This window comes from Phycodurus eques, chromosome 20 (assembly GCF_024500275.1).
Source record: "Phycodurus eques isolate BA_2022a chromosome 20, UOR_Pequ_1.1, whole genome shotgun sequence".
NCBI lineage: Eukaryota > Metazoa > Chordata > Actinopteri > Syngnathiformes > Syngnathidae > Phycodurus > Phycodurus eques.
In genome coordinates this window covers 2921969-2938384 of record NC_084544.1, presented here as the reverse complement: position 1 = coordinate 2938384, position 16416 = coordinate 2921969, and the positions used below count along the sequence as shown (strand labels likewise).

The window sequence follows — 16416 nt, the reverse complement described above, 5'->3', positions numbered from 1 at the left end:
TACATGAACTATTCCAATGCCCACATTGCTCTTCTCACGAATAATGTTCCATTTGCACTATTTAAGTCTTTTTTTAAATGCTCAATAATATATTTTAAGAAATTATGAAGTTATCCTGTTTTACTCTAATGTGAAGGATTTTTTTGCCAGATTTTCTATAGGTGTTATCACACAAAAATGAGATCCAAACAGGCTATTATTTTCCCGACGCACAAAAAAAAATTATCTGGAAGCCATCACCGAATTTTCTGATTCTGAGTGGGTTTGTAATCAGGTTGAAGTGGCCATTCCAAACAGACTCACCATTTTGACATTGTCATATTTGGGAAATGATGTAACTTGGGGGAAGGTTGTAAAGTGTATATATAAATATAAATATATATATATATATATATAAATCAAATCAAATAAATATACGGTCACTTTTCCTCTATTTATAAACGAAGGACTACTGCATTTGTTGATTTCACGTGATTGCTCTTTCACGTATTTTAACCCTCGCGAGACGCCGTCCCAATCACGTGACCCAGTCAGCTGACTAGCCAAACACGGTTGTAGCTTAGCAGCACCCATTCACCTCACCTCTCCTCCAGTGAGTCAGGCGACATGGACCACCGTCGCGTGGACCGCGTGGGACTCCTGTCCCCGCTGGAGGAGTCGAGCGCCGAGATCAGCCGGGACAGCGGCATTGTGTCGCAGAGCGCCAGCAGCCTGTCGATGGTCAGCGACATCCTCAGCAGCGGCACCGTGTCGCAGAGCCCCAGCTTCGGCGCGGTGGCCAACGTCGTCCCGTCGCTCAGTCCGAGCCTTCACGAAGCGGCAGCTGGGGCTGCCGCCGCAACAGCGGCGTCCCAACACGACACGGAACGTCACGACGAGGACTTGGTCCACACCGCCCTCTCGTACTCCTCCTACGTGAGGGCTACAGCGGGAGAAGAGGTAACCGTTTGAAAGAAACAAACAGTTGGCTAGCTTTAAAAAAAGAAAAATCACTAATAAACTATAGTACATAAGGTAATAGCTTATTTTTAACTTTCTGTTCTCTGGTATTAACCAAAACAACTCGTGAGTCGTTATAACACGTCACCACAGGAATAAAGGTTAAGCTAATGCGGCGACGTTCGCTTGCTGCAGTTGGTTCTGATCACGTGACACATTTTCGCGGTTACGTGTTGCAAGGCGGAAGAGAACGACTTAGTTCAACTACTTGTTGCTAGGCAGAAGAGAACGACTTCTGCCTAGCAACAAGTGGACCAAGTTCAGCACTATATCTTCTCTTCCAAGGACTGGCTGTAAAAAATGACTGCAAGAGCACAGCAACAGAATGCTCACTGAGGTTAAAAAAAAAGAACCCTAGAGTGTCAGGAAAAGATTTAAAGAAGTATCTGGCACATGCCAATATCTCTTGACAAATCGACCATGCGTAAACCTTTAAACAAGAATGGGTTCATGGGAGAACACCAAGTAGGAAGCCGTTGCCGTCTCATAAAAACATTGCTGCACCTTTGAAGTGTGCTAAGGAGCGCTATGACGTTCCACAGCATTACTGGCAAAATATTCTGTCTACCGATGAAACCAAAGTTGAATTGTTTGGGTGGAACACACAACGTCATATGTGGAATAAAAATGGCACAGAACACCAACATTAAAACTTGATACCAACTGTGAAGCATTGTGAAGGGAGCATAATGACATGAACGTGCTTGACTATCTTTCGGGTCTGGACAGCTTGCTATTACCAATGGAAAAATGAATTAAGTTTATCACAATATTTTGCTGAAGAACTTGAGGCCATCTGTCCAACAGTCGGAGCTAAAAAGAGGATGGGTGTTGAAAACAGGACAATGATCCAAAACACAGAAACAAATCAACAACAGAACGGCTTCCGTCGACAAAAATACGTCTTCTGGAGTAGCGCAGTCAAAGTCCTGACTTAAACCCAATTGAGATGCTGTGACATGACCTCTACAAAGCTATTCAAACCAGACATCCCACGAATCTTGCTGAACTGCAACAGTTTTATGAAGAGGAATGGTCCAACATTGTGCACGTCTGATCCGCAAATACAAGAAACGTTCGGTGGAAGTTATTGCTGCCAAAGGAGGGTCAACCAATTATTAAATCCAATGGTTCACTTGCTTTTTCCTCCCTGTCCTGTGAATGTTTACATGATACGCTCTGTAAAAATATGAAAACATAATTGAACAAACCACAGTGTCAATCCTCGATGTTAAGTGAAAGCGTGTGATGGCTGAGCACGTGTAGCGATGGCCTCATTGACTCATGGGAAGTGAAGACAAAGGCCCTCCTGTGGGTGTGCTTTTGCGTCTTCCTGGACAAAAATTCAAGCCCGATTTATTGAATTTCATCCAAAGCTTGTCTGGTCACTCGTCTGACGCTAAATATTCCTCCTCCAGATTCTGTGCTTGGAGAAAAGCCTGGAGGAAATGCTGACCAGAGTGGACGAGTTTGTCGGCATGCTGGATATGGTAAAGGAGTGGCACTACGGGTCGGACATTACAGATGGCCGTTGTATCATGTCATCTGTGTTTTTGTCCGCAGATTCGTAGCGACACGTCACAAATCGTGAGCGAAAACCTACCTCAAATTCAGCAGAAGTCTGAGGAAATGAGAGAACTTTATAGACGTGTCGACAAATTAGAGGTAAGCGATGTCAAAAAAAAGCCAGCGATGGCAGTTGTCGTGTATTTGTGTTCCGCCATGTTGGAAGTTGAGATCGGGAAGATAAGATGGACTTGAAACACAAAAACTAATAGACCGACTTGTTTTTGTTTGGTTGTTTATTTTTTTTTTCTGTATAACTGTTATAATTTTTCCAATCTCTTTAGACGTGCTACGTTGAAGGGTAAAATGTTGACAGTGTGAAGAAACTTTGGATTCAGTGACAAAGACACGACAGGATGACAAAATTGCCGTCAAAAACAACTACGATCCCTACACAATTAAAACATCTTTTTTGTGAAGACGCGCAGAAAAAAAAAACTGTTTCAATTAACGTGGCGTACTTGAGCTAAAACAACCTTGACTTTGCCTAACATTAGCCTTAAGGCTAGATAGCCGTTAGCATGGTGGTACTCAGCAGAATCTGACATTTGTGACATGTATGTGCGTTTGATATACCACAGCAATGATTGCCTGATATCCAACGTAAGATATATATTTTATAATACGCAAAGTATTAAGATTCCAACGTCACAGTACACGTCGTCACTTGTTATCAAAGTTAAGGTAGTGTGTATTGTTGTTGTTTTTTTAAAATGGTTAATTTCTTTTACACTTCCTCAACATCTAAGAAACTTAAAATAACACGACGCAAATCATCTGACTGTTATTGTTTTTACATCTCAAAGGTGAAACAATTAATCGACAACTTTTTTGATAATCGATTAGAGACCTTGTTTAACTCACTTTTAGCTTTTGTTTTTTTCTTTCTGTATATCGATCTCAATACAATGTTCCGGTATTGACGTGTGCTTGCAGGGCTTTGTCAAGATGGTGGGAGCTAATGTCGGCGCCATGGAGATGCAGTTGAGTCAGGCAGAAGGAGATCTGTCCACGCTACCGGGCGCCTTCAAGAAGATTCTCCGCACAATGAGCGTGTCGGGCTTTTTAAACGTGAGGTTTGCTCAGCTGGAAATATTAGCACCATAAAATTAACCCCTGTAGCTTAAAGATGTGCCTTATTCACAATTTGCTGTCCTGATCCCAGGAGTTTTAGGTTCTTGTTTACTGGTCATGAAGTATCTTTTTCAATTTACCGATTCCAATGTTTTTAGTTTTTTGCGGGGGAACCAACCCTGAAAACGCTTATTTCTGGTTTAACCCTGCTTATTCAAGATTTTGGGGGACTTAAAAACAACAAAATTCCAATGCCGTTATAATGGGCGTCAATTAACCGCGGAGTTTCGCTATTTGCGGTCCGGCCCAGTCCCTGTCCCCAGCGAATAGCCAGAGTCCACTGTATACCTATAGCTATAGACCACCTTTAGGATAATGTTTTTGTACATGTTCTGCAGTGTGCGTGTATATATATAATTTTTTATTTATTTATTTATTTATTTTGACTGTCATAGAAACCAAACACCCCACGAAGAACAGCACCACATCAGCAGCATCAAGAAATCCCCCAAGTGTTCTGCACGGACAACTACATCGTTACATCGCAGCAGACCGAGCAGTGACGCAACGCAGAGCGTATAGACAGCACCAACGTCCTCAGCCAAGCAATAGCTGACTCTCTCTCGCCAGTAATTCACAGGAGGCCGTGAGGTGACACTGAACTGTAGCGACAAACAAATAATAATGTGATTTTATTTTTTAAAAAGTGCCTGAACGGTCTTGTTTTTCTGCTGGTTGTTAGCTTTGTAACAAGCCGGACACATCTTCCAACCCAAGATTTTTTTTGTACAGTTTGTTGTTTGTTTAAAAAATAAAAAGTCTGCATGCTGTTGTAAGTCAGTTTCCAATCAGTCTAGTCAATCACCGCAAGCAATATGGACCAAGTATTAAATGTCTTCCATTTAAAAATACTAACCGTATTTCTAGCTTCTTGTTTCTTACTGGCTGTGTATTTGTCATAAAAAAGCACATTGACTTTAACCTAAGTTTGGCTTAATATTGAAACTGTGCCTGACCATTTTTAGCAAGACAAGTGGACCTGATGGGTGAGACGTCACCGTCATTGTTTATCGCAATGTCAGATTAATAAAATAAGACGTTGCAGGTTTGTTTTGGTCACATTTTCGACCGTGATTATTAAAGTTTTATATGTTATTGAATGGGCCCTTGTGTGTGTGTGTGTCGCTTTATCAAGCCTTTACATGTTCGACGCTTAAACGAAACTAGAGTGAGTTCCCAGTCAATGTAGACCAATCAGATCGGAGAATCACGGTTGCGCATGCGCAGAATACCACTAGCGTGCCACGCTGTTGCTATGGCAGCAGCTACATACACGAACGGTTCCTCGAAAGTGAACAAGACCAGAAGCTTCTTTTATGGTCAATTTTGTAATTAATTTACATTGATCACGAGTCGACACCAAACCCGAGAACACGAAAGCGCAATGCATCGTGGGCTATGTAGTTTCCAGTAGTGTGGGCGGGCCAAGAACACATCCGCCCAATCACATCAATTTTTAACACTTTGACCTTTTGTGAGGTGGGGCGAATCAGTGGGCATTAAAGCGCGCGTGAACCTCTATACGTATTGCCCATTGGCTGATACGTGTGTGACGTCACAGGTTGAAAGGTGAACGGGAGTCGTCCATTTGTCTCGACACTCCTCGCGTCACGTCAATGCAGGCACGGCCGGCTATCGAATAAAGTAGCTTAAAACTTGTGAGTACCACACTAGTTTGGTAAAGCATACTCTTTATTAAGACTTGCTTTATGTAATCGAAATGGGTGTATTTTAGGTGTTAGTTTGTGGCTAAATGGGGGAACGTCAAATGTAAGCTAACTGTGTGCATGAGTTAGCATCTGGTGCTAAGAGTTTGGGCTTGTTTTTAGCGCTGCTTCATGATAATTCCTTAGCTCTATGTCGCACCTTTTAAGGGACCCAGTGAGGCTAAACAACTCCATCGATCCAGCATCTTCATTGCTGCTTATCCTCATGAGGGTCGCGGGTGTGCTGGAGCCAATATTATATGCCAGCTGACTTCGGGCGAGGGGCGGGGTACTTACACCCTGGTCTGGTCGCCAGCCACTCGACCTGTCACCGATATAGACAGACAACCATGTCAAATGGGAAATGTCACATCACAGATATTAACAGGATAATACTTAAGATATGTACTGTGAATTAGCCAGTAACATTTGCTGGTTTAATTCCAACACACCACATTGAAATATTATCCTATTGAGTAGTTTGTGAGTTATTCATCCAATAGAAAAAGTGAACCGCAATATAGCGAGGGACGACTGTACAGTGGGACCTTAACTTGGGAATTTTGCAACTTCCGCCCCACTTTACAGGTCTTTTGAGGTACGATCCAACAGTTGGTTGTTTTTTGCTTTGTCTTATGAGGCAAAATTTCTTGTTGCAGGCAAGCTCCAGATAACGCTTTAAAGTGAAGTGTGGGGGGGGGGGGGAGTAGTGCCACAGTCACCAATGTACTTTCAGCCCTTTATTTAACAGTACAAACAGTCAAAACACAAATACAAAATAAGAACACACGCAAGCAGCTAGCGTGTCATCCTTTTCCAGCCATGCCTATCTTCTACAACCTCCTCTCACACCAACTGCCTTCATGTCGTCCCTCACTACATCTATCAACCCCTAGCAGCTCCATCCTCATTGTCCTTATACCAATATACTCACTATCTCTCCTCTGGGTGTGTTTGTAACAATCGAAGTCTGCTCTCTCGTACTACTCCGAAGCATCTAATGTCATTTCTAATCCTATCCAACCCGGTCACCCCTAAGGAGAACCGCAACATCTTCATTTCCGCCACCTCCAGCTCTGCTTCCTGTTGTCTCTTCAGTGCCACTGACTGAGCTGTACACATCGTGGCTGGCCTCACTGCTGTACACCCTCCCCTTCATCCTAGCAGAGACTCTCGTCACGTAACACACTCAAAAAGAATAACCGGCCATTTTTCACTAACTAGGCCACACCCACTTTAACAGCACAACGGACCGGTGCACAATATTGATGTGACTTACGGCTTGTCATTTCAACTGGGAATATGGATTTGATAGTCAAGTAATTTGAGTTAACACATTAAAATTGTCGTAAGCCACGGTAACTGTATAAAAGCAGTAAGCCTACAAACTAGAAAAAACATTAGTGGGAAAACAAATGTCTTTGGAGAACTTCCTGTCATACGAGACGAGAAGTGGGCATGGATGAGGGTCTGGGTGAGAAATTCAGTGAGTGGTGGGCAGAGTCTGGCAATGTTTTTAAGGTGATAAATTTGGAACTGGAATGAAATTTGGATAGCTTGATGTCCAGAATAAAAGTAAGGTTGCAAGCTTCAGGATAAGGGTAGCTTCTGTTGTTTTGATGGAGATGTCGCCAACCTTGAGCGGTACCTCAGCAGCCACAGCTATGAGCTCTGTTTAATTGGTGTTGAATTTGAGTAGGTTTAATGTCATCCAGGTTCTTGCGTCATGCAGGCAGTTAACTAGTGAAGCTGTCCAAGTACAGAGCTGTGTGGTACACCTTAGTTGACTGGAACCTGACTCTGCGGATGTCAGCATCGCTTTATCCCAAGATTGCATTTATATGGGTTCGTTTGTAGCGCAACTATACAAATAGTATAGTACAGTATTGTCTCCACTTTCAGTTATTTTGTGGAGATAAGCATTTGTTTACGCGCCTCTCTGATTAAGCTGCATTAATAAACTGTGATAATGACTACTTTTTTTAATCAAATCCCCCTCCATTTTGTATTTCCAGGGTGTCAATCATGCAGTGGTGCGACAATGACTATTTTCAAAAAGTTGGCGAAGACTTTGTGCAGTGGTACTACAACCAGTTTGATAACACCAACAGGATGGAACTGGTTAACCTTTATGTGAGTTTGCTCAGTTAATATTGCTTGCAGTGTGTCAGTAGTCAATTGTGTAACTTTATTTATATTGTTTGTCATTTCTTAGGCTGAAGGTGCTACTCTGACATGGGAAGGAACCCTCTTCAGTGGGAGAGAAGCCATTGCCGGAAAACTGACTGTAAGTATTGCGCGCGTTCTGTCATAGACAAATAAAGTAAAACTACTCCCGACACGTAATTACTCACCCTTTCAAGACAAATGCAATAGAACCTAAAGGAAAATTTGTCATCCTTTTGGTGACATTGTTGAAATGTTATGCACTGCACAGGCCAGGCCTGTGCACACATAGCCACTAGGGGGTGCTCCAGCGCCTGCCCTTTTGCCCTGGATGAAAAAAAGGGCCCTTTTTGCTGTAGCACTTTTAAAACTCATCCGCTGCCATAGACGGCTTTTGAAGTTAAATATCCATGTTAACTGGGAGGGCTGGCAGTGAATGAGGTTTAAGTAAATTTAAGTTGAGGTTAATGCTTAGTTCAATAGATTGTGCTTCGTGTACACTCACCTGATGTACGTTTGTATTCACAAAGCATAATACTGACCATTTCAGTGTAACTTTATTGTATTATGAACATTTTGAACTTTTATTTTGAGTTGTCTGACATTGTGAAGAAATAACATCGGCCTCTTTGAAAGATATTGCAATACAATTTTTGTTTTTTTTGTTTGTTTTTTTACTGCATTATTTGCGGGGAGATGTCTGCTTTTGCGTTTGAACTCTTCATGTTAAGATAATTGTGTTTTGAACCACGCAGGGCATGCCGTTCCAGCAAATTAAGCACATTATCACAGACCACGATATCCAGCCCACATTCGACAAAAGCATCCTCGTCATGGTGTTTGGACAGTTAAAGGTAAGCAGCACCCTGTGTATCCTCTAATAGTGCTTAGTCTTTGAAAAGAAAAAAAAACTATTGTAATAGTATACTAGCAGCCCCAAATGTGAATTAAAAGAGAATGACAGATGACATAAATTAGAACTGTTGCTGAGTGAACAATAGTATAGTTTAACTGATGCAACTACACTTACTCCCTTTTGTTTATTTGGCGAGAGGTGTTTATTTGTTTTAAGTAAACGACCCTTCAATATCAACTTTTAAACAATAGTGTGTATGAAGTGACATCATTACACACACTAGCTTTTTCTTTTCCACCCATTGTTGGGGTTGGCTTCTCTTTGAGGAATGTGTTTATTTTTCCTCATGTAATTGTTTGATTACCCGACAGGCTGACAACGATTTACCGTTGGCCTTCCACCAAGTGTTCATGCTGAAGCCGCTGAACGGCAACTGGGTGTGCACGAACGACGTGTTCCGCCTGGGTTTACACAACATACCCGTGGAGTCGCAATAGCGGACAAGCCTTCAAACAAGTCCCTCAGTGTTTTCCCCCGCCCACTTGTTCATCCCATCCTCTTCGTATGTCATGTCATAGTTTTCACGAAGAGTTAACAAAAACAAATTTTTTTTTTCAGACTACTGCAGTCTCGTGTGTGTTCTTTTTTGTTTGTTTGTTGGAATTCTAACTGTATTGTGGTTGAGTAAAATTGGACATTTACGCTGGAGGTCCTCAACCACCAAGATCAAAGAAAAGTTTTACAGATATTTTAGTTTTGGAAAAACTACCAATGTTAGTATATAGTATATATGATTGTACTTAGGACAATCCCTCAAGGTGCAGTTTAACACCTTGTCATAATTTTCTCACTGTTTGTTGTGCATGTAATTGGTCCTTGGTGAAAAAGTTGAGGACCAATGATTGACAGAATTCACTGACCATATATATATTCCTTTGGCATAAATGTTCATAAATCAATGTGACCTGTTGCATGTTTAGTCATTCGAATACAAATAATTACAAAAAAGGTATAAATATATAATAAGAGGAAAAGAATAAATTTATGCCAAAGTATGTTTTTGTACATTTAAAAAAAAAAAAAAATTCTTTTTTTTTTTTTTTTACACTGGAAATTGGTCCATTTTACCTGCACTTCCTGAACAGGAGGGTTTAATGAAAATGAAATATACTTTTGTGTATGATTTTAAAATTTAAAATCGGGTCAATCTGACCCGCAATATAACAGGACAGGTCACTAAGTAAAATAATGTATTGTTTTGCATTGTGTACCACTAAATTGCCTGAATAGTGTTTTGATCATTTTTATCATTTCATTAAGCGACAAGTTTTTAAATGTACATGAAGGGGTCCTTGGTTTTCGACGCAATTCTATTTTTGTAGGTGATGACGTAACCCGAATTTGTACGTACGTCCTAACCGTTGTAAACCGAGGACTCCCTGCATTCAGTAGTGACGCGTTGTAGCGCGCCTAATGTGTTCGGCCGAGACATGCAATGTGACGACTTGCCACCAAGAGGCGCCAGTGTACTCACCACTTGCCTCTGTCAAAGGATGTCCCTTTAAATGTCTCAACGGAATAAACAGCAGCAAAAACCTTCTGAAACCTATCCCGTCGACTCCAGGCGGTTGGGATGACACCGACGCCGGGGAGAAGGTGTGAAAACATGGACCGTTTGAGGGACAACCTTCGCGAAGAAATGGTAAGACGATAAACGTCGTTCACAAGTCTTCATTAGCGGTCTATGCTAACGCTAGCTAGCAAGCGGCATACTGGAAGACCAACACCTGCAAATTCCGGTTAAATCTTACAAAAAATGGACTGCAGTGTGCTTAAATAGCAGCTCAAATGTTATCGTTTGTTCTTCAAGTCGGCTGAATTGTGTCCGTTCATCCTTTTTGCATTGTCCGTTGGGCGACCGCAGTGTATATATCTAATCATTGTTAATTTCAAAAGTAAACATACTTGGACGAAAATGTTGTAAAGCATTTCATTTGTCATAATGACCATATAAGGTGCCTTTGAGACTTCCCCATTTCACCAAAAAGTGGTGATGCCCCATTGACCTTTATATTTATTGTATTAAGTAGATGTTCTACTGTTTGAAGTATATATGGCGCGAGCTCAAGTAGGTGTTTATTTCAGGAGAGGTATTTATTTTCCTCAATTGAGACCCATCTAACTGCAACAGAAGCGACCAATAACATTGCAACAGTTTGAGTTAACAAAAGCCTGTTTGAACATACAATAATGTCTTAGAATTGTCAATGTTACACAGAAACGTAATGAAATAGTCTTTTTTTAATTTCTTTTTATTCATAGAATGGCATAAAAGACAAAGATGGAGACTGCCAGGAGGATGAGCCTCTGCTCCAAGAGAACCCCCGACGCTTCGTCATTTTCCCCATCCAGTATCCAGAAGTTTGGAAGATGTACAAGCAGGCCCAGGCGTCCTTCTGGACGGTGGAAGAGGTACGTGTGCTTTTTAATAAATTTTATCCCACAACTTGCTATCGTCAACCGGCATCTTTCAGGTGGATCTCTCAAAAGACCTGCCGCACTGGGACCGACTCAAACCCGACGAGAAGCATTTCATCTCGCACGTCCTGGCCTTCTTTGCTGCCAGCGACGGCATCGTGAACGAGAACCTGGTGAGGTTAAGTATAATGTTGTACTGTGGAGGGATAAACGCCTCCCACAAATACATCCCGTCAGGGTAGGGATTCGTGATTTAGAGAGTCGGGAATGAGCTGAGTCGCTGTGTTGGGAATCATTCACCTCATTCCTTATCATACGAGAACAAGGCACTTTAAGCGGCCTCACCAGCTGAAAACAATGATTCCTGGGAATCTACTTGCTGGTAACGGGTTCTCAAAAAGAACCGGTTTGCGATTAGCATCTCTGATTATAATGTTCTATTATTTTAAGATAATATTCAATATGTAAATAAAGTTTTTCTCTGATTGCTGTTGTTCTTATTTATAATTTGGAAAATAGCTTTGGTCCAATTGGTCCTTTGGGATATCTTGGCGTCTTGTGGCTCGTGGCGGCCAAGCATTCATAGCGTCGTCATGTTTGGATCCTTCTATGTGGGGTCTTCCTATCTTTGTGAAGCACAGTTCACTTAGAGTTGGATTGTTGGCCCACTAATTGAGGATAAAAAGAGAGGGGGATATTTTGAGGGTAGGCTCGTCATCCACTCCCATTCACGTGAACGTTACGTTCAATGCTCGCACACATTTTGACGACAGTGACAGCAAGCTACACTAGTTCATCTAAAGTTACATTGTAAATATAGTTAAGTGTTGTTGTAAAACAAGACATTTATAGTTTATAGACTATTTGTATGGCTTGGCAGCGGCTGAGACTCACGTTTAAAACCTGGGAATGCTGTGTTGCCGTTCTGCTGAGCTGACTGGGTGGGCACGTACTTCAATCTGAATTGACGAAACTACCTCACAACATCGACGGCGATTTCAAATCCTGTCGTTTTGCAAGCCTTATGCCGTTTATTGCCTTTTGCATTCAATCGACAAACCGTATAGATCTCAAACGTTTATAATTTTACAGACTTATTTTGACCTGTGTTTTGCATAAAACAGTAGAAAAAATGGATTTTAATGGCATGGGACCATTAACAGAAAAATACTTTGTTAGCCGTTATAGAATATTAGTTGAGTGAAAGTCTTAAATGATCTGACATTTGCTGTCCTTAATTATCAAAAGTATTTTTTATATTACATGAACTTAAGTGTTGGAAGTAAAAGTATTTGTTTTAAAAAGTGAGTAGTTTGATTTTTGAATAACGTTTTATTTATGGAGATGAATGCTAATATACAATGGGAAACTAGACACACAGGCTAACAATTAGCATCTACCCATGAGGCAACAGATATCTGAACATAAAGGTTGCTAGAACACATGCATGCATGCATGCGTTCATGCAACAGTACTCAAAGGCATATATTCTTAATCCCACAACTACTAATATTATTGCTGTACTGATGAACCCAGAGGAGTTAGGTCTCAATGAACAGTTTATGTTCATTGCAACTGTCATTACCGTATATTTTAGTATATATATTATGAAGTGTTTGTCCTCATTAAAATACACATTACAATAATTGTTATTTTTCGGGGGGAAATTAGTCGTATCTCAAATTACCACTGTATAGTGACGTGAATTATTTTATTGTTCTACTTGTTGTGTGTGTTGAACCAGGTACAGAGGTTCTGTCAGGAGGTTCAGGTCCCCGAGGTGCGATCCTTCTATAGCTTCCAGATCCTGATGGAGACGGTGCACTCGGAGATGTACAGCATGCTCATCAACACCTACATACGGGACCTGAAGGAAAGGTCCGCTACTCTCGATTCAGTTTTTTCCTCCGTAAAAGTACATCAACGGCTCAACATCCTGTGAGCAACGGTAGCTCGGAAGTAGGAACCATTTTTAGCCGTGCACCTGTTTATATCAGGATGCGTCCTCCAACTTTACTGAATGTTTTGTGGTTGCAGCACCTGGAGCGACTTTCTTAACTCATGCACATGTCAAACAATAAGTGAATCACTATACTGTGATGGAGTCACACACAAAAGCTGAAGAAAAAACAAATTTTAGAGGTAGCCCTTGAGGTGAAGTCACATGGGATGTCAATTTGGTGGACTTAATCAGCACGTGGAATTGCGTTTTCTATGGCTTTTTTGTGACGCCACCACAGAGGCTACCAGTGATGGCAAAGAGGAAAGTTGTGTCATTATAACCACAGAGCAGGAAGTGCTACCTACGGCAACCATTTTGGGTGAACATCCAATTATTTACCGTGTCTGTTGTATTTCCAGGGACTATCTCTTTAACGCCATCCAAACGCTACCGTGCGTGAGGCGCAAGGCCGACTGGGCGCTCCAGTGGATCAACGACAGCCAGTCCACATTTGGTGAGGAAGGACTTTCAAGTGCTCATTCAACTCTTGTACTTACGTAAATGTGGGGGGAAAAAGTTAAGACTCTGAAATGTACTTAAGTACAAAAGTGAAAATGATTTTTTACTGGTAACTACATACAAGACCTGTTTCGATAACTTGGCGCTCATGAAATGAATGGAAATTCCATTAATGCATTCCAGACCCACAAAAAACACCAATAGAAATCTTGTAATGCATATTTAGTAAGAAAAATGGCACTCTACAGTATTGTATTGAATAAAATAAACAGTATTAACGTAATAGAATACAAAGCATTAAAGCGTTTGTGCATCATGATTTCATGCTGCCATCACCATTAACATTGTGCTCCTTGCAGTGTGTACCTCAGCCACCAGGGGGGCAGTATAATCCAGCTACACATAATGCACGGAGAGTTTCACAACTGACTCGGTAAACTGCAGTAATATTAGTCATTTTTGGCAGAGGATGAAGAATATATGTTTGAGTATTGTTCAAATATTGATTTTCTGTGATAGTGTTTTGCATAGTGGGTTAGGATTAAGCTAGCGCACTTGCGTTGGTTAGGTGGTTCGGTTAAATACGAGTAATTTTCTTTGTTTTGTGTTTAGTTTGACTGTAAAAACTGAATAACTCTTCTGCTACCTGCTGCTTGTTTGGAAGTTTGCAGCCACGATGTAGAAAAACAAAAAAAGCAGCCGAGCAACCACTAGTATCTTAAAACAAAAGTCACGTTACTCATAAACTGAGGTTCTGCTATACAGATATCTGTTTTCAAAATGCATTGCTTCAGCCCCCTTAAAAACTACTCAGGTCCCCACAAAAATATTTGCTAATATGTGTTAATGGTGTAGGTTCATAGTCCAAGGCCCCCCCCCCCCCCCCCCCCACACACACAAAAAAAAGGAATCTCCAGCCACCCTAAACAAATATGGCTGGCAATTACGGTTTGGGCCAAAATTATTTTCTGTCAGCAAACCGAACCCCCCTCGACACAATTTTTGAAGGTGGGGGATAAGCCACGCCAAATGTCAAAACCTAGTGACGCCACTGATATTACACAAATCACATTCACCCGGAATACCGCAACCCTCGACAGTACAGTAACAAAGTATTTGTTCTTTCTTACTTCCCACTACTTTTGATGAGTGTGTCCTTTTGTGCTCGCAGCCGAGCGACTGGTGGCCTTCGTGGCGGTGGAGGGCATCTTTTTCTCCGGCTCCTTCGCCGCCATCTACTGGTTGAAGAAAAGAGGCCTCATGCCCGGCCTCACCTACTCCAACGAGCTCATCAGCCGCGACGAGGTAAGATGGTTGTTGAAAAGAGACGCCATAACGTGACAGCAAAAATATATTTTTCTTCTTTAGGGATTGCACTGCAACTTTGCCTGTCTGCTGTACAGTTACCTGTTGAAGAAGCCCTCAGAGGACCGGGTGAAGGACATCATTACCAAGGCCGTTAGCATCGAGCAGGTCGGCTATTTTAAGCGTCTTTTGCCAATGGGCCATCATACACTAATAAATAATCCTCAATAATAACGTCTGATTTTGTCATGTCAGGAGTTTTTGACTGAGGCCTTACCGGTGGATCTGATCGGAATTAACTCTTCCCTGATGAAGCAATACATCGAGTTTGTGGCTGACCGCCTCCTCACTGACTTGGGACTCGCCAAGGTAATTCTGACAGATCAATCAAGTCACTGTATGGACCTTTCCATCATGTTTGTACTGTCAGGGATGATCGATAGCAGGGGTCACCAACCTTTTGGAAACTGAGAGCTACTTCTTGGGTACTGATTAATGTGAAGGGAGACCAGTTTGATAGACACTTTTGAAATAACAAATTTTCTGAACTTGCCTTTAATTGTGTTATTATTATATGATATGATTAATAATTAATGATATTCATCTATGTGAAGACACTGATCACGTTAATGGTTTATAAGATTGAATTGAATAGGTGTCAGGCTACTTCCGTGTAGCAGAAAGTCATTGTCTACTGCTGACCAGAATTAAAAACAATAACTTAGTCCCAATACTCCACAGTTTAATTCATCTCAGAAACCTTTTGGATGCTGCTGTTTTGGTCAGCAACAGAATTAAAATGGGCTCAGCGTTTAACTCGAGCGTTTGACCAACAAGTATATTTGGTAAACATTCATGACCATAAATGTTAATTGAGGTTTTTAAACCTTTTTTATTTGAGGTTTACATGTCTGAGAATCCGTTCGACTTCATGGAGTCCATTTCGCTGGAGGGGAAGACCAATTTCTTCGAGAAGCGAGTGGGAGAGTACCAGAGATTCGGAGTCATGGCCAGCATGACTGACTGCAAGTTCACTCTGGATGCTGATTTCTGAAGTTACGGTGTTGTTTTAAAAATATATATATACATTTTATTCATGAATTCAGTCTCACAAATACCAAACAAACCAAACCATCAGCATTTTATAGTACTGTATACAGTCAGTAATACCATTTAGTACATTCATCTACAGGGACTTACATTTCCACCCATTTTAGCAAAACTATAAGAAATATGTCATTCTTCTATGACCATCCATCCATTTTCGCTAACCTGTTTTTGGAATGTGTCGCGCAAATCCCACGCAATCCCCGTGCTTGCGTGAGATTTCTGCGGGTACTACGTCCAACATGCAAACGCCACATAGGAAAGCTGGATGTGGGATTTGCACCTCCAACCTAAGAACTTTATTTTAAAAAATGGCTTTAGGGTTTTGTACCCGTATAAAGAGTGTATTTTATAGCATCAACAGTCGTGGTTTTATCTTGTTTTCGTTGTTGATGCAAACTAAAAATCTTCCGCAAAATGGAATCCTTGTCTGTACTTTGACTCAATAACAATTATATTATGACCAAAATATTTTTTAATTATATAAATTATTTTGCAGTATAACATACAGTTGATATAAAACTGCCATGTATTGCTACAGTAAACAGTTACTTAAATATAAAATGTATTTTTGTGTTTGTTTGTTTCACAAGCTATGAGATATTTCCATTAAATAAATCAGGTTCCATGATATTGTG

General features: G+C 41.1%; 3 protein-coding genes across 3 annotated transcripts; all 3 read left to right on the top strand.

The window, feature by feature from the left end:
• The first annotated feature begins 526 nt into the window (after positions 1-526).
• On the top strand, positions 527-4794 carry bloc1s4 (biogenesis of lysosomal organelles complex-1, subunit 4, cappuccino). Its single transcript, XM_061664289.1, has 5 exons — positions 527-939; positions 2418-2489; positions 2563-2664; positions 3502-3636; positions 4095-4794. The coding sequence occupies exons 1-5, from the start codon at positions 607-609 to the stop codon at positions 4200-4202; spliced, it is 750 nt and encodes a 249-aa protein (XP_061520273.1). The 5' UTR covers positions 527-606; the 3' UTR covers positions 4203-4794.
• Positions 4795-5259: 465 nt separating this feature from the next.
• Positions 5260-9049, top strand: LOC133395512 (nuclear transport factor 2-like). The gene is made up of 5 exons (XM_061664472.1): positions 5260-5357; positions 7421-7538; positions 7621-7692; positions 8327-8425; positions 8799-9049. The coding sequence occupies exons 2-5, from the start codon at positions 7431-7433 to the stop codon at positions 8922-8924; spliced, it is 405 nt and encodes a 134-aa protein (XP_061520456.1). The 5' UTR covers positions 5260-5357; positions 7421-7430; the 3' UTR covers positions 8925-9049.
• Positions 9050-9153: 104 nt separating this feature from the next.
• rrm2b (ribonucleotide reductase M2 b) lies at positions 9154-16416 on the top strand. The gene is made up of 9 exons (XM_061664471.1): positions 9154-10129; positions 10750-10899; positions 10962-11078; positions 12650-12783; positions 13267-13361; positions 14538-14671; positions 14735-14839; positions 14927-15040; positions 15573-16416. The coding sequence occupies exons 1-9, from the start codon at positions 10061-10063 to the stop codon at positions 15723-15725; spliced, it is 1071 nt and encodes a 356-aa protein (XP_061520455.1). The 5' UTR covers positions 9154-10060; the 3' UTR covers positions 15726-16416.

Coding starts and splice junctions, on each gene's coding strand:
- bloc1s4 (XM_061664289.1), top strand. CDS start 607: ATGGACCACCGTCGCGTGGACCGCGTGGGACTCCTGTCCCCGCTGGAG. Junction 2,665..3,501: donor GACGTGTCGACAAATTAGAG/GTAAGCGATGTC, acceptor GTGTGCTTGCAG/GGCTTTGTCAAGATGGTGGG. Junction 3,637..4,094: donor GCGTGTCGGGCTTTTTAAAC/GTGAGGTTTGCT, acceptor TGACTGTCATAG/AAACCAAACACCCCACGAAG.
- LOC133395512 (XM_061664472.1), top strand. CDS start 7,431: ATGCAGTGGTGCGACAATGACTATTTTCAAAAAGTTGGCGAAGACTTT. Junction 7,693..8,326: donor CCATTGCCGGAAAACTGACT/GTAAGTATTGCG, acceptor TGAACCACGCAG/GGCATGCCGTTCCAGCAAAT. Junction 8,426..8,798: donor TGGTGTTTGGACAGTTAAAG/GTAAGCAGCACC, acceptor ATTACCCGACAG/GCTGACAACGATTTACCGTT.
- rrm2b (XM_061664471.1), top strand. CDS start 10,061: ATGACACCGACGCCGGGGAGAAGGTGTGAAAACATGGACCGTTTGAGG. Junction 10,130..10,749: donor ACAACCTTCGCGAAGAAATG/GTAAGACGATAA, acceptor TTTTATTCATAG/AATGGCATAAAAGACAAAGA. Junction 15,041..15,572: donor CTGACTTGGGACTCGCCAAG/GTAATTCTGACA, acceptor TTTTTATTTGAG/GTTTACATGTCTGAGAATCC.